Here is a 16,687-nt window from a genome sequence, read left to right as displayed (position 1 = left end):
AAATCTTTGGATGTTTTTAAACAATCATCACAATTATAAACAATGTTTTTAGTTTTTTGAATCACAGAATAAACCGACTGTTCATCGATATCGGCACAGAACAGATGTAATTTAGAATTGCAAATGCAGCACTTTACATATTTTGCACTCTGAAGAGCTTTGTAACACTTCGCACACAATGTTTTTGGCGGAGAACACATTACACATCTGCTTAGAACAACAGCCAGGCGAAGACTGAGGGCATGCTTCTACCATTGCACTGCTCACTTATTAGTGAGTAGGTGGAAGCCTACCTCATTCAGAGGGCATGCTTCTACCATTGCACTGCTCACTTATTAGTGAGTAGGTGGAAGCCTGTAATCTTTTGGTGGCATAGCAGTCTGACGAGGCCCCTGGCAAAGTCCGAAATCGCGATCATTGCAGCTCGCCCCTTGACACAAATAGAAAAAATTTCGAGACAAATTTTTTATAGAAAAAATTTCGAGACAAATTTTTTATAGAAAAAATTTCGAGACAAATTTTTTATAGAAAAAATTTCGAGACAAATTTTTTATAGAAAAAATTTCGAGACAAATTTTTTATAGAAAAAATTTCGAGACAAATTTTTTATAGAAAAAATTTCGAGACAAATTTTTTATAGAAACAATTTCGAGACAAATTTTTTATAGAAAAAATTTCGAGACAAATTTTTTATAGAAAAAATTTCGAGACAAATTTTTTATAGAAAAAATTTCGAGACAAATTTTTTATAGAAAAAATTTCGAGACAATTTTTTTATAGAAAAAATTTCGAGACAAATTTTTTATAGAAAAAATTTCGAGACAAATTTTTTATAGAAAAAATTTCGAGACAAATTTTTTATAGAAAAAATTTCGAGACAAATTTTTTATAGAAAAAATTTCGAGACAAATTTTTTATAGAAAAAATTTCGAGACAAATTTTTTATAGAAAAAATTTCGAGACAAATTTTTTATAGAAAAAATTTCGAGACAAATTTTTTATAGAAAAAATTTCGAGACAATTTTTTTATAGAAAAAATTTCGAGACAATTTTTTTATAGAAAAAATTTCGAGACAAATTTTTTATACAAAAAATTTCGAGACAAATTTTTTATACAAAAAATTTCGAGACAAATTTTTTATACAAAAAATTTCGAGACAAATTTTTTATACAAAAAATTTCGAGACAAATTTTTTATAGAAAAAATTTCGAGACAAATTTTTTATAGAAAAAATTTCGAGACAAATTTTTTATAGAAAAAATTTCGAGACAAATTTTTTATAGAAAAAATTTCGAGACAAATTTTTTATAGAAAAAATTTCGAGACAAATTTTTTATAGAAAAAATTTCGAGACAATTTTTTTATAGAAAAAATTTCGAGACAAATTTTTTATAGAAAAAATTTCGAGACAAATTTTTTATAGAAAAAATTTCGAGACAAATTTTTTATAGAAAAAATTTCGAGACAAATTTTTTATAGAAAAAATTTCGAGACAAATTTTTTATAGAAAAAATTTCGAGACAAATTTTTTATAGAAAAAATTTCGAGACAAATTTTTTATAGAAAAAATTTCGAGACAAATTTTTTATAGAAAAAATTTCGAGACAAATTTTTTATAGAAAAAATTTCGAGACAATTTTTTTATAGAAAAAATTTCGAGACAATTTTTTTATAGAAAAAATTTCGAGACAAATTTTTTATACAAAAAATTTCGAGACAAATTTTTTATACAAAAAATTTCGAGACAAATTTTTTATACAAAAAATTTCGAGACAAATTTTTTATACAAAAAATTTCGAGACAAATTTTTTATAGAAAAAATTTCGAGACAAATTTTTTATAGAAAAAATTTCGAGACAAATTTTTTATAGAAAAAATTTCGAGACAAATTTTTTATAGAAAAAATTTCGAGACAAATTTTTTATAGAAAAAATTTCGAGACAAATTTTTTATAGAAAAAATTTCGAGACAAATTTTTTATAGAAAAAATTTCGAGACAAATTTTTTATAGAAAAAATTTCGAGACAAATTTTTTATAGAAAAAATTTCGAGACAAATTTTTTATAGAAAAAATTTCGAGACAAATTTTTTATAGAAAAAATTTCGAGACAAATTTTTTATAGAAAAAATTTCGAGACAAATTTTTTATAGAAAAAATTTCGAGACAAATTTTTTATAGAAAAAATTTCGAGACAAATTTTTTATAGAAAAAATTTCGAGACAAATTTTTTATAGAAAAAATTTCGAGACAAATTTTTTATAGAAAAAATTTCGAGACAAATTTTTTATAGAAAAAATTTCGAGACAAATTTTTTATAGAAAAAATTTCGAGACAAATTTTTTATAGAAAAAATTTCGAGACAAATTTTTTATAGAAAAAATTTCGAGACAAATTTTTTATAGAAAAAATTTCGAGACAAATTTTTTATAGAAAAAATTTCGAGACAAATTTTTTATAGAAAAAATTTCGAGACAAATTTTTTATAGAAAAAATTTCGAGACAAATTTTTTTATAGAAAAAATTTCGAGACAAATTTTTTATAGAAAAAATTTTGAGACAAATTTTTTATAGAAACATTTTCGAGACAAATTTTCGATGAAAAAATTTGTGTAAAAAAAATTGTGTACAAATTTTTATGAAAAAATTTGTGTACAAATTTTTATGAAAAAATTTGTGTACAAATTTTTATGAAAAAATTTATGTACAAATTTTTATGAAGAAATTTGTGAAAAAGAATTTTTATAGGAAAAATGTGTACACAAATTTTTTTCATAGAAACAATTTCTACATAATTTTGTTTTTTGTTTTGTATTCTAGCTCTCCACAACTTGCCTAAAGGTTCCATCAACTCCGGATGCCGACTATTTGCCTGAATTGCTTCACAATGTTACCATTGGAAATGACAACGAATTGCGTATGTTAAACCAATTCTTGCGACAGCCCTCGGCTGGAAATGGCAACAATCAACAACACAGTAGTCTTGCATTGCATCCCATTAAGCCAGAGCGTCATCATTATCGTCATAGTATGCCGCCAAATACTACCACCATTATAACAACACCGGCTACGCCGCCAGCTGCTATGGTCAATGCTCCCGTTGATGTAACCCAACAGACGACATCAACTATAAACAACTCGAAATCGCAATCGAACACCACAGCTAACACTGTGGCGGCGGCTGCAGCTGCTGTTTCGAACGCCTATATTAACACAACCACCGCCACAACTTCGTCCACCTCAAGTACAACAATAAAAACAGGAACGTCTTTGATTTCAACTATAACCACCGATCGTAAACTTGCCGATACTCATAAAATAGCTCGCAGTACACCGGAATCCTCACAGACCGACAGTGACGATTTCTCACCACAGATAGCACGCAAACGGAAAGGTGTGTGCGCCCGTGATATATTGCCAAGATTCTCGATATCCATTGAGGATGAGACCATAAGTGGGGGATCTTCGTCGGCGGAGAATACACGAGAGCAGTCGCCATTGGCCTTGCAACACCAGAAGTCCATTGATGGTCATATGGGTGCTAAAAACCATCGTTCTCGTTCGTCCATAGTGAAGTCGGCCTCCGCCTTGGGATTATCATTAATGTCTTCAGCCAGTAAGTTTTGGAAGGGTTTGCCCTCACTATTGCCAATGGAAGTAATTTGAATTTCTGTTCATTTTCTCTTTCAGTTGACAATGCCCAACTGGCCCAGCAGTTATGCAACATAACAGCGGGCATACAATCGCCCAGCAGTGTTACTGCCAGCGGTGGCGGTGGAGGTGGCTCGAGCACCGCCTCTTCGCGTGATACCTCGCCTTGCCGGGAGCTTTCACCCTTGGTTACAAATCTAAAGCCGCCCATTATCATTAGACGAGGCCCTCGTGGTTTCGGCTTCACCGTACACACCATACGGGTGTATTATGGAGACACTGACTTCTACACCATGCATCATTTGGTGATGGCTGTGGATGAAGGCAGTCCTGCCTTTGAAGCTGGTCTTAGACCGGCAGATCTCATAACGCATGTTAATGGTGAAACAGTTCAAGGTTTATTCCATACTCAAGTCTTGCAACTTCTGCTGAGCGGTGGTGAGCATGTTACCCTGCGCGCTACCCCCTTGGAGCACACCAGCATACAGAGTGGTGGCCGTAAACGTGATTTAATGCAAAGCAAACTGGCCAAAAAGGGCGTGAATCGTCAAAAGAAGCAAACCAAAAAGGAACATGACAAAAAGAGGAAGACCTCGTTATTCCGGCGTATCAGCAACAAAAGGGCTTCGGCGGAAATTCAACAGGTATGTGTCCAGATAAAATTGTCTTGAGTGATGGAAATTGAATTTCCTGATTGTATGGTCTTGTGTCTTTTAGCTGGCAGCTGGTATAAATTCTCCCACTACACCTTCGGCAGTGAGCACAACGATTGGTAGGAATTTGTCTCCATTGGATTCGTCATATCATAGTAGTAGTTGTTGCCAGTCTGCAGCCACATCTTCACAATCGACATCACCTTCATCTTCCTCTCCAAACACACCAACGGGTGCTGGCAATGGCGGTAATGGTAATGGTAGTGGTGGCGTAGGTGCAGCAGCAGGCGGCATCCTCAGTGTTTCCACGGCCGGCAATAATACTGGCATAGGATTTGTAAGCACTTCTAATACGGTGTTATTGCCCATAGCCGGATCTGTGTCAGGAGCAACTGCAGCTGGTGTGGGAGCCCCTGTGGTGGGCGTAATGGGCAGTATTCCAGGTTAGTAGTACTATAAGCAAATTGAATCCCTTCATTTTGTCGCTAATATCATCTCATGTTTAACATTTTCACTAGTTTCACCCACGTCTGTGCCGCAGTTGTATCAACGTCCTTCTACGCTACATGGTTTGAAGCATAAATTGCATACAGGTTGTGCTGGTAACACTACAGTATGCCCCTCCGGTTCAGGAGTGAAATCTTTGCACACAAACTCGACCGCTTCGATGCCCAATCGACGTAAATCCGTAGGTCATATTCCATTATCACCGTTGGCTAGGACCCCCTCACCTTCCCCACTTCCCTCTTCGCCCACACGTTCCCCCTCGCCTTTGGCTTTTCCCTTGATTGGCCATCAACCGGGCTCATCGAATACCACCCAGTCCTACAGTCCTGGCGGCTCGTTGCCCGTTGTACAAACGGTCACTGCCGGTTCCAAGAAAACCGGCTTTGTACGCACAAAATCCTCAGAACCTAGTTCACCATTATTACGAAGGGCACTTTCGCCCGACCGCTTACATCCACGAAGTGCTGAAACCAAGTGCACACTCATTTCGCCATTATGCTGCTCCCCACCCATCAAACAGCCCCAACGGGTTATTGGCGGAGTATGGCGGCCCAACAACAATAATAACAATAACCCAAGCAACAACAACACCACAACCACCACTACAACCAACTCGGCTACGTCGTCAGGGTCACAGGTGGTGGTAGCGGCGGTAGTATCAAATTCCACTTTGCCACCTATAACCGCACATCCCCATTCGCAACAATCCACCACCACATCTATGTCGACGTCATCATCGTCAGCTTGTAGTCGTTTAATTGAACAGTGCGAACAGCATAGTATATCATCATCAACATCCAATAATATTATTGAAGAAGATACCATTATGTGTGATGTTTCACAAAATGCTCCCTCTAATCCATCTACTTCTGGTTTAGTAAGCACCCCATCTGGTATTGTGTTGCCGGGTGAAATGTTACCTCGCATTGCTGAAGAGAAGGATTCGCCCACCAGCGCCTCGGAGCCGCTAACACCTGGTTTTATGCAAACAATCGATGAACATCACGAGGGTGATGAGGCTGCCCCCCTGGGTGGTGGAAATAATTTCAAAATAAACGAGGAAAGAGACAAACAACAACAGATGCATTGCGCTCGCTCTGAGGTATCGTCGTCGTCGTTGCAGAAAGCCTTAAGTAATGAAATTAAAAGTGGTGGTAAAGACTTGAGAGGAGTATTCGGAGGGAGTCAAATGAAAAACAATGAAAGCAGTAAGTAATGCCATATGTTTTTTAAAATACCAAGTAAAAATTTAATAAATTAAAAAATTGTAATTATTTTAACTTTTTATTTAAAATTTTTAAAATCCTATTGCCATAAAAAATGCCGGAAGTGTCTTTTTAAATTATTTTACCCTCCACCATAGGATGCGGGTGTACTAATTTCGTCATTCTGTTTGTAACGACTCGAAATATGCGTCTGAGACCCCATGTATTCTGTCCGTTCGTCCGTCTGTCCGTCCGTCCGTCTGTCCGTCCGTCCGTCTGTCCGTCCGTCTGTCCGTCCGTCCCTGTTTTGATATAGCTGCCATATCAACCGATCTTGGGTCTTGATTTCTTGAGCCTCTAGAGGGCGCAATTCTCGTCCGATTTGAATTAAATTTTGCACGTAGTGTTTTGGTATCATTTCCAACAACTGTGCTAAGTATGATTCAAATCGGTTCATTATCTGGTATAGCTGTCATATAAACCGATCTTGGATCCTGACTTCTTGAGCCAATAGAGGGCGCTATTCTCATCCGATTTGGCTCAAATTTTGCATGAGGCGTTTTGTTATGACTTCCAATAACTGTGTTAAGTATGGCGCAAATCGGTACATAACCTGATATAGCTGTAATATAAACCGATCTGGGATCTTGACTTCTTGAGCATCTAGAGGCCGCAATTCTCATCCGATTTAGCAGAAATTTTGTACAACGGATTCTCTCATGACTTTCAACATACGTGTCTAATATGGTCTGAATCGATCAATAGCTTGATACAGCTCCCATATAAACCTATCTACCGTTTTACTTCTTGAGCCCCTACATGGCGCAATTTTTATCCGAATGAACTGAAATATTACACAATGACTTCTACAATGTTCGGCATTCATTTGTGGTCCGAATCGGACTATAACTTATTTTTTCTGTTAAAAATTCACCTAGGTTAGTTTTTATTTGTATGTTGTAGACTTGCATTAAGCTCACACAGCTTACGCAAATATGTATGCTTGTGATCTATATAAGACCACAGTAGTACCAGTGGCTTACAAACCATGACTTTTGTAGGTCGAGAGTTGCAAATGCAAATTTGCCCATGAACATTCCATCAAGGAACAAGGGCAAATTTCTCACATATCAATTAGCGCCGGCCCGATTCAAGTTTAAGCTCAATAATAAGGGACCTCCTTTTTATAGCCAAGTCCGAAAGGCATTCAGCATCATAGGTCTGATCCACGTTGCCGAGTAAGATAAAGTCACCGACTATTCCATAGTTTTATTTGCCAACATCCTGTATTTTTTTTTTAATTTGTTTAAAGTATCCAATCCAATTTCGACATTATGAATCTATTTGAAGAGTGTGTTATTTCTATGGAGGCCAGCATGTCCACCTATGACGCTTAACGCTTCGGTTCGAATCCTGGCAAGAACATCCGAACAATTTTTCAGCGGTGGTTATCCCCTCCTAATGCTGGGAACATTTGTGTGCCATTTAAAAAAATGGTATGGCAGCCAATTAAAAACTTCTCCCCAAAGAGGTGTCGCACTGCGTCACGCCGTTCGGACTCAGCTATAAAAAGAAGAACCCCCTTATCATTGAGCTTAAACTTGAATCGGACAGCAATCATTGATTTGTGAGAAGTCTGCTTCGGGTATGTGTTCTTCCAGACAGATTGTCAGAGCTCTACCGATTTCCTTTTTTCCACTCAAGCCCACATGGGACCATTTTAAATATCTGTGTATGCAATTTGGGAGAAATATTGTTGAAGATATGGTTTTTAAGCCCCCGTTTAACTACAAATCGAAAGTCAAATACTTATTCTTCGTTTTTGTACATCAAAACTGATGTCGTTTATCTTGTTTATGGTGGTGTCGAGGTAGGTAAAGTTGCTGTCTATTTCAAAGTTACAGTTGTCAACATTCATTTATCCTTAAACATAAGATTGGCAACACAGATCACCTCATGCAAAATTTCAGCTAAATCGGATAATAATTGCGTCCTCTAGTGACTCAAGAAGTCAAGACCCCAGAGCGGTTTATGTGGCAGCTATATCCGGATAGACGGACGGACATGGCTAGTTCGACTTAAACGATATTAGTATACCCCCATCCTATGGTGGAGGGTATAAAAAAGTCACATACTATAATTATAAGATTTTAAATCTTGTTATATGTGAAACTGAAAACAAATAAACAAACAAACAAACAAACTTGGTAGGTAACTAACAAAAGTTTTCCGTGGGAATTAACATTGGATACTTGCCATAAGTTCGGAAGTAGTGAATAGAGATGAAAAAACTTTTTGTACTGAAGTACACATCAGCGCAGACGAACGTGATAGGATTCGTGGCATGCGAGCTGAATCTGGAAAGAAACAGGGTAGTCAACGAACATAAGCGGAATATGTGGCTGGAACACTTGAAGGAATGTTACATGGCTACCGGTTTAGACAAGATATGGTCTACTGTAAAGTCACTCTCTAACCCTGGTAGAAGGAATGACAGGACCTCAACCACTTTTGGCTACGTAACTGTGATTAGTTGGAAGAGATGCGCCAGGTCGTTCAAGCGTCAATATATTGAGCATGACAAGAGTGAAATGACCAGCCGTCGTATTCGTTCTGGGCCGAAAGATAGCCATGACAATTTTACCGTGCACAACGATCAATCCCATGGCAGCCGGTTGTACGTTGCGGATTCACTCGATGGAGTCCTTCATCGGCAAGGGCTGCCTCCTCAGTGTACAACACACTGCTACTACAACAAAAACCCTTCACGAAGTTACGAATGTCATTCAAGGCGCTGGCCCCGACGGAATCTCTACACTGATGCTGAAGAATCTGGATCTACCTGGAGTCAAGTAACTTACTACTGCCCTTAAACTGTCTTTGAACACCCTTATAGTACCCAATGTCTGCAAGATGGGCAGAGTAATCCCCCAACTGAAGCCTGGAATGAAACAAGGGGCTGTCGTTAGACCGATCTTTCTTCTATCACCAGTAGCCAAGGCGCTTGAGGGACTACTCCTCACGAACCTCGTTGGAGAATTCGACAGCACAGCAACTTCCTTGCATGCCATCACCGCACAAATTTGACGTGGCTTGATTCAGCCTAGGCCGTGTGATAGGACAGTCCTCGTGGCACTGGATCCATCGAAAAGAATCGATTCGGTCAGCCATGACAAATTATATTGAGACATCGCCAACACGTCCATCCAGTCAATCCTGAAAAGCTGGGTCGCGATTTATCTATGGTCGGCAGTCATTTATTGAATTTAGGGAGAAGAAATCGAAACACCGTAGAGTTAAAAAACGGAGTTCTCCAAGGCGGGGTGATATCTCCGACACTGTTTAACCTCTACCTATTCACCATTTCACCTCCAACGTATAGCCACATGGTTCACTACAAATACGCGTGAGGTGGGTTAGGAGTTGTATATAGTAGTCGCTGGAGTAACGAATTCGATCATCAAGTGTTCCAAAATATTTGGTGTCACACTTGACAGCTCTTACACATTCTCCACACATGCCATTGCAAGTTGCGATAAGGTCTTAAAGTCACTTGGGTTGCTGAAATATGAAACCTTGTTGATGACGTACAAAGCAATTGGCCGGTCTGTGATAAGTTATGCAGCGCCAGTGTGATCTCGTCAGCTATGCGACACGCTGTGGAATAATATTCAGTTCTATCAGTATGCCACTCTTCGAACTGCGTCATTCTGGCATTCCCATGGCAGCCGGTTGTATGTACCGGATTGACCCGATGAATTCCTTCATCGGCAAGGGCTGCCGCCTCAGTGTACCTCACACTGCTACTACAACAACAACCAGGATGCCACTCTTCGAACTGCGTCATTCTGACGTGGACCACCTCCATCAGGATACAAAGATCCTACCCGTGCGAAGATAAAACTACGTGCTGTCGAAGCAATGCCTTTTGGGCTATAATCACAGAGACTATCTATATCATCATCTTGGGGATAGGTGCCCACGGCATAGAAAGCTTGAGGTTGATCTAGGACGAGAGGCTTGGCGCTACAACAGAGAATCTAGACAAAGCGGTATATCAAGCGGGTCTAAATAACATTCATAATGAATAGCTGCCGGGTGAATTTGGTCCTTGGAGAATGACCGCCTTCCTTGGCAGCTGAAGAAATTGACTTCCCCTCGTCAAACGAGAGAAGTTCTGGCTCAATTACGATTTGGCAAATACAGCCGCCTCAACTCCTATAGAGCAAGGATTGATGCCAAAGATCATAGTCGGGACACAGACTATGACCAGGGACCAAACGACCTACATCACCTCTTTGACTACCCAGTCGTTCCCAATTGACTCAGACCCAGATCCCTCTGGACGTAGAGTTCCTGGATCTGGATAATCAACCGAACCAAGCAGATGAAATTTTTTTATATTTCATCTGCAACACACTGATACAACAACAGTGATGAACACCACACAAATCGGGGATCAGAGTCCCAACTTGTGTGTTGTTCATAGACACCCCGTGGCGGGGTATATTTATGCTCTTTCGTCGTTGTGGATTATCGTATTTTTATACCCAACACCGAGGGACGGGGGCATGTGGATATTGTCATTACATTACCGGTACCATAAAGTATGTAGGTATATTCTTAGTACTCGTAAATATCTAAGACAATCTATCCATGTCCGTCCGTGTGTCTGTTGAAATTCCCCCTTACCCTAATTTTCAGAAACGCCAGATCTCGGAGATGGGTGGTGCGATTTAAGCGAAATGTTGTGTGCTCTCTTATAGTAACCTACAAACAAAAGTTTTGTTTTCAAATTTCGGATGGTGTACCTTGGGGGGGGCGCCCCCCCCCCCCCAAAAAAAAAAAAAACTACCAAATATATATATGCACCAATCACGACAATATGGGACTCAAATGAAAGGTATTTAAGATTAGAAAACCTATCTGATATCCAATTGTCGGACCAAGTGTTTGAGGGACCACCCCAAAGCACCCCAAAATCGGACATATATACCGACCTTGACAATATGGGACTCAAATGAATACAAATCTGATATCCACCCCCACCCCCCCCAAACAGGACTTCTTTACTGACCATGACAATATGGGGGTTGAATAAAAGTTATTTGAGTGTAAAATACGAATCTGATATCCAAATGTGGAACCAAGTTTTTGGGGGTCCACCCTTTCCCCAAAACACCCCCCAAACAGGACTTATTTACCGACAACGGCAATATGGGACTCAAATGAAAGGTATTTAAGATTAGAAAACGAATCTGATATCCAATTGTCGGATCAAGTGTTTGGGGGACCACCACAACCCCCACAACACCCCAAAATCGGACACATTTACGACCATAGCAATATGGAGCTCAAATGAATGGTCATTGGGAGTAAAGCGCGAATATGATATCAATGTTCGGAAAAAGTGTCTATGGGGCGGGCCACCCCATCCCCATAACTCCACCCAAATAGGAAGTATTTGCTGACCATTGCAATATTAGGCTCAAATAAGAGGTTTTTTAGAGTAGAACATGAATCTGATATATATTTTCAAAGCCAAGTCACTGAGTGACCCCACCCCATCCCCCAAACCGGTCATGTTTGCCGACTATAGAAAAATGGGGCTCTGATATCTGATATCAACATTCGGGACTAACTGTCTAGGGGGACGTCCCACCACCATAACAACCCCCAAGAAAGATGTATTTGATCACCAAGACAGTGGAGCTCGATATTCATAGTTTTTAGGCCCCATACCTCAAACCAAACCTGTCTTTTGCAATAAGGGGTTTGCTGCTGATATATTTTCAGGGCTTAGTGTTTGGGGGACCACCCCACTCCCCAAAACACCCCTAAATCGGGCATATTTACCGACCATGTCATTGTGGGGCTTAATTGAAAGTTATTGGGGGTAGAGCAAGAATTGATACCCATTTTCGGGACCAATTTTTCAACAAACAGCAATTTGTTACTGACGGTCGTAATATGGGGCTAAAATAAAAGTTTTTGGGAGAAGCATACGAATTTGATATCCAAATGTAGGACCATTTACCAAAGGGTAAACATTTTTCGACCATGCCAATATGTGGCTTATATGAAAGGTATTTGAGATTAGAAAACGAATTTGATAACCGATATTGGGGCCATGTATTTGGGGGACGCCACATCGTGTTAGCTCCCCTTAAACCAATGGCAATATGGGGTTTAAATAAATGGTTGTTGTTGTTGTTGTAGCAGTTTATTGTGTTCTATCTTTCGTCTGCTTGATTCTGTTGAGTGTCGAGACCCTGGAACTCCGCGACTAAGATGGGGTGCGTCCACAGGGATCTGGGTCTGAGTCGAGTGGGTCTGGCCGGGCAGTTAAACAGGTGACGGGTATCGTGCGGTCCCTGGTTACAATCGGGACATACATCTTGCACGTCGGCATCAATCCTAGCTCTGTGGGAATTGAGGCGGCTGCATCTGCCGGAACGTAATTGAGCCAGAACCACTCTGGTTTGCCGGGGGAGGTCGATTTCTTCGGGTGCAATGGGTGGCGGTCGTTCTACAAGGACTACATTCACCGGTAGCCAATTAACGCGTCTGCTACCGTGTCTGCATGAATGTTGTTCAGACCCGCTTGATATGCCGCTTGATCTAGAGGTTCTCTCTTGTAGCGCTGAACCTCACGCTCTAGATCGTGTAGATCTACCTTAAGGCTTCTGGGCGGTGGATATGTATGTGGATATGTATGATGATTTGGATGATTTCTGCGATAACAGCCTAAAAGGTATTGCTTAGACAGCATGTAGTTATGTCTTCGCACTGGTAGGATCTTTGTCTCCTGATGGAGGTGGTCCACATGAGAACTGAGGACACAGACCATCGCAGTTCGGAGGGCGGCATTCTGAGAGATCTGAATATTATTCCACTGCGTGTCACAAAGTTGACGAGATCACACTGGCGCTGCATAACTTACCACAGACCGGCCAATTGCTTTGTACGTGGTCAACAAGGTTTCTTTGTCTGCACCCCAAGTCCTGCCAGCGAGTGACTTGAGGACCTTGTTTCTACTTTTGACTTTATTGCAGATTGCTGTGGCATGTGAGGAGAATGTGTAAGAGCTGTCAAATGTGACGCCAAGTATTTTGGGACACTTGATGGTCGGAATCATTTCTCCATCGACCATCATAGTTAGCTCAGTATTCACCTCACGCGTATTTGTAGTAAACAGTGTGGCTGAAGATTTGGTGGCGGATATCTTCAGATTTCTTGCAGTGAAATATGAGGCAAGCTCGTTGAGGTAGACGTTCAACCTATCGCAGATGTCATCAATGGGTGGGGGGCCTGATGTCATGATCGTACAATCGTCCCCATATGATACAATCTCTATGCCGTCTGAAGGGGGTGGAATGGAGGATAGGTAGAGGTTAAACAGTGCCGGAGATATCAACCCACCTTGAGGAACTCCCTGTTTCACTCTACGGTGTTTCGACTTCTTATCCCTAAATTCCACAAATGACTGGCGACCACACAGATAATTCGCGACCCATCGTTTCAGGCCTGGCTGGAGGGACGTGTTGGCGATGTCCTCAAATAATTTGGCATGGTTGACCGTGTCGAATGCCTTTGATAGGTCCAGTGCCACAAGGACCGTCCTATCACATGGCCTGGGTTGATTGAAGCCACAGCAAATGTGTTGTGATGGCATGCAAAGCTGTTGTAGTGCTGTGCAGTCTCCGAAATCCATGTTGATGCTCGGCGAATGGAAATTCTCCTACGAGGCTCGGGAGGAGTAATGCCTCAAGCGTCTTTGCCACTGGTGAGAGAAGGGAGATCGGTCTGTACGGCTCCCCCAAACTCGGGTATTTTCCAGGCTTCAGTAGAGGGATTACTCTGCCCATTTTCCAGACATCGGGAACTATATGAGTGTTCAATGACAGGTTGAGGACAGTGGTAAGGTACTCAACTCCAGATGAATCCAGATTCTTCAGCATCAATATAGAGATTCCGTCGGGGCCCAACGCCTTGGAGGATTTGGCGCCACGGATGACATTCGTAACTTCGCCCACGGTAAATTGTGATGGCTGTTCATCGGCTCGGAGACCACGAATACGGCGAATGGCTCTCCTCCTTGCCCTGTCTCTCTCGGGATGCATAATAAACGACGGTTGAACAATCTGGCGCATCTCTTCGGATCAGTCACGGTTATCTCGCCAAAAGTGACTGAGTTCCTGTCCTCGCGTCTACCGGGGTTCGAGAGTGACTTAACAGTGGCCCACAGTTTGCCTACATCGGTGCCTACGTTACATTGCTCCAAGTGTTCCAGCCACAAATTCCGCTTATGTTCGTTGACTACCCTGTTTATTTCCAGATTCAGCTCGCTGATTCTGGGTTTAGCGGGGTCCATAGCACGAATCTCATCACGCTCGTCTGCGAGTACCACTGCTTGCGCCGGGAAATTGGGTCGCACTTGGGGTATTCGACCGGCTGGTATAAAGCGAGCGGCTGCTGCGTTAATGATGTCTCGGAACTTCCTCTCGGCCACAAGCACATCAGAGGGGGGTGGCAGTTCACTGAAGCGGCGATTGGTAGACTCTCTGAAGCCAGTCCAATTGGCCTTCTTACAATTGATAAACGTCCGGCGCTCAGAGGTTATGAAGTCGGGTGGTCGGTCGATGGTGAGAATTATGGGGAAGTGGTCTGACCCCAAAGATGTCAGGATACGCCACTCAGGAGATCAGGGGATGCAATTGAGATGTCTGGCGAGCTGCTGCACCTCCTCGTAATCCTAGTGGGGGCATCCTCATTCACCGTGCAAAACGTGGAGCTATCTATCTGCTCTGCCAAAGCTATGCCACGCTGGTCATTACCTAGGGGAGAATGCCATGACGTGTGATGTGCATTAAAATCCCCCAGAACCAGACGACTATGGCCAGATAGCAACCCACTTATGTCGGGGTTGTAAGCCTGGCCATTAATCGGGACACAGCTACCAACCGGCGGTATATACACGTTGTATATCTCTATCTCGGCAGTACCAGCCTTGACTGCTACCCCCATACATTCCATGTATGGGTCACTAGCGTCAAGCGCAGGCGAGATAGGTCTATACTGCACGGAATGGTGTATAACGAAGGCCAATCCCCCACTTCCATTCCTTGAGCGATCCTTACGTAGCACATTGTAACCGTGACAACTGTGCAAGCTGCAAGTGTTGGTCACATAGTCCGACGACGGCGACGCTTGTGACCCACTGCTGGCTATGTTCGCACAGCATCTAGCTAGCGACATAGCCAGTATGGTATGGTATATGAGAGAAGTGTACGATGCTGATAGTTTTTCAGGGCCAAGTGTTGGGGGGGGACCACCTTACCCCCGAAAACAACACTAAATCAGACACCATGAGAATATCGGGCTGAAATGAAGTATTTTAAGAATGGAGTCCACCTTACATCCAATAGAGATCATATAGGATTCAGATAAAGGCACTTGTATTGTTCAACTGTTAGTCAAGCGATATACTACAATATTTTCGTAGCATGGTATTTCACTAAAAGCTCTTTAATTGTCGAAAATAAATATTCCAAGGAAAATTTTGCTGCATATAAATTAAAAGAAGGCGCAGCGGAGCGGGCCCAGTTCAGCTAGTAATATATGTATAAATTAAAAGAATATTTTATTGTTACTGTTTCTTCGCATACTTTATTAATTTTTATTTTTATTTATTTTTTTTTTCTACTACTTAGCAACTACTCAACAAATGAATACTAATACAACAACAACAAAAAGTAATACTACTACAACTTCAAATACTCCGGGCGATTCTTCGAAAAGTTCGACAAATTTGTCAACTACAAAAAAGGAAACAACAGTGTCCTCAACCTCCACCAACAATAATGCAACAACAGCAAGCTCTACAGTGTTGACTCAAGGAAAGTCTCTGAAAACCACAGTGAGCAGCACGAGCACTAGCACCACCAACACCACCACCATATCAACCACAATTTCAAGACGAGAACAATTTGCTGGTAGTTCCACAAGTGGAGGTGGAGGTTTTACTGGAAACCTGCTAAGTGGTAACGGCAATGGAGGAGGCAATGGCCCAGGTGCTAAAACCTCAACGTCATCGACCTCCTTGAGTGGTGGCAAACAAAAGAAATGAGATGGTGAATATAAGAAAAATAAATGAAATTTTACATGTGATTCAGGTAGTAGGACTTGAAGCACAGAACTGCTGCTGTTGTGTGGCCACAGCTCTAGGTGTTTAAACAAAAATTAATATTCAATGGATTATCTATTCATAAGGTTTTTTGAATGAATTTTTAATCCATTCAGAAAAACAGTTTTCTGCTGATATTAAGTGTGTCTGTCCCTCTGTTGTTTAACTTTCGCATTGGGAAATTTCTGGTAATTAAAACTTTTTAAAACAAAAGCAAAACAAACAACCATATACATTGAAAAACTAAATCTATACAGTTTAATTAAATTAATATTAATCTATAATATATATTTTGATTGCCATATTCATAAAAGAAAAGGAGAAGAAGAACAAGAACAAGAAAAAAAAACTTTAATAATAGATTTCTTTATGTATACTGGAGATTAAACAAAGAAGCCTATAAAACATTCTTATAAAAAAACAAAAAATTTCGCTTTAAATTTACCAAGTACTCCGCATTGATACGCAAAAGTAAAAGTAAAATCT

At 40.8% G+C, this 16,687-nt stretch overlaps 1 protein-coding gene across 6 annotated transcripts in view; it reads left to right on the top strand.

The window, feature by feature from the left end:
• The window catches only part of LOC106094643 (microtubule-associated serine/threonine-protein kinase 4), a 93,557-nt gene extending 77,129 nt beyond the window's left edge, over nucleotides 1–16,428 (top strand). For 5 of the 6 annotated variants that reach the window (XM_059361211.1, XM_059361203.1, XM_059361180.1 and 2 more), the window contains 5 exons: nucleotides 2,820–3,615; nucleotides 3,690–4,294; nucleotides 4,368–4,746; nucleotides 4,822–6,018; nucleotides 15,729–16,428. In XM_059361211.1, the coding sequence (XP_059217194.1) occupies nucleotides 2,820–3,615; nucleotides 3,690–4,294; nucleotides 4,368–4,746; nucleotides 4,822–6,018; nucleotides 15,729–16,144 (3,393 nt within the window). In that variant the 3' untranslated portion in view covers nucleotides 16,145–16,428. The remainder of the gene's footprint in view (nucleotides 1–2,819; nucleotides 3,616–3,689; nucleotides 4,295–4,367; nucleotides 4,747–4,821; nucleotides 6,019–15,728) is intronic. The other variant, XM_059361217.1, reaches the window with a different exon arrangement.
• The last annotated feature ends 259 nt before the right edge of the window (nucleotides 16,429–16,687 follow it).

Source organism: Stomoxys calcitrans, chromosome 1, assembly GCF_963082655.1.
Source record: "Stomoxys calcitrans chromosome 1, idStoCalc2.1, whole genome shotgun sequence".
Classification (NCBI taxonomy): domain Eukaryota; kingdom Metazoa; phylum Arthropoda; class Insecta; order Diptera; family Muscidae; genus Stomoxys; species Stomoxys calcitrans.
This window is presented reverse-complemented; position numbering and strand designations above follow the sequence as displayed.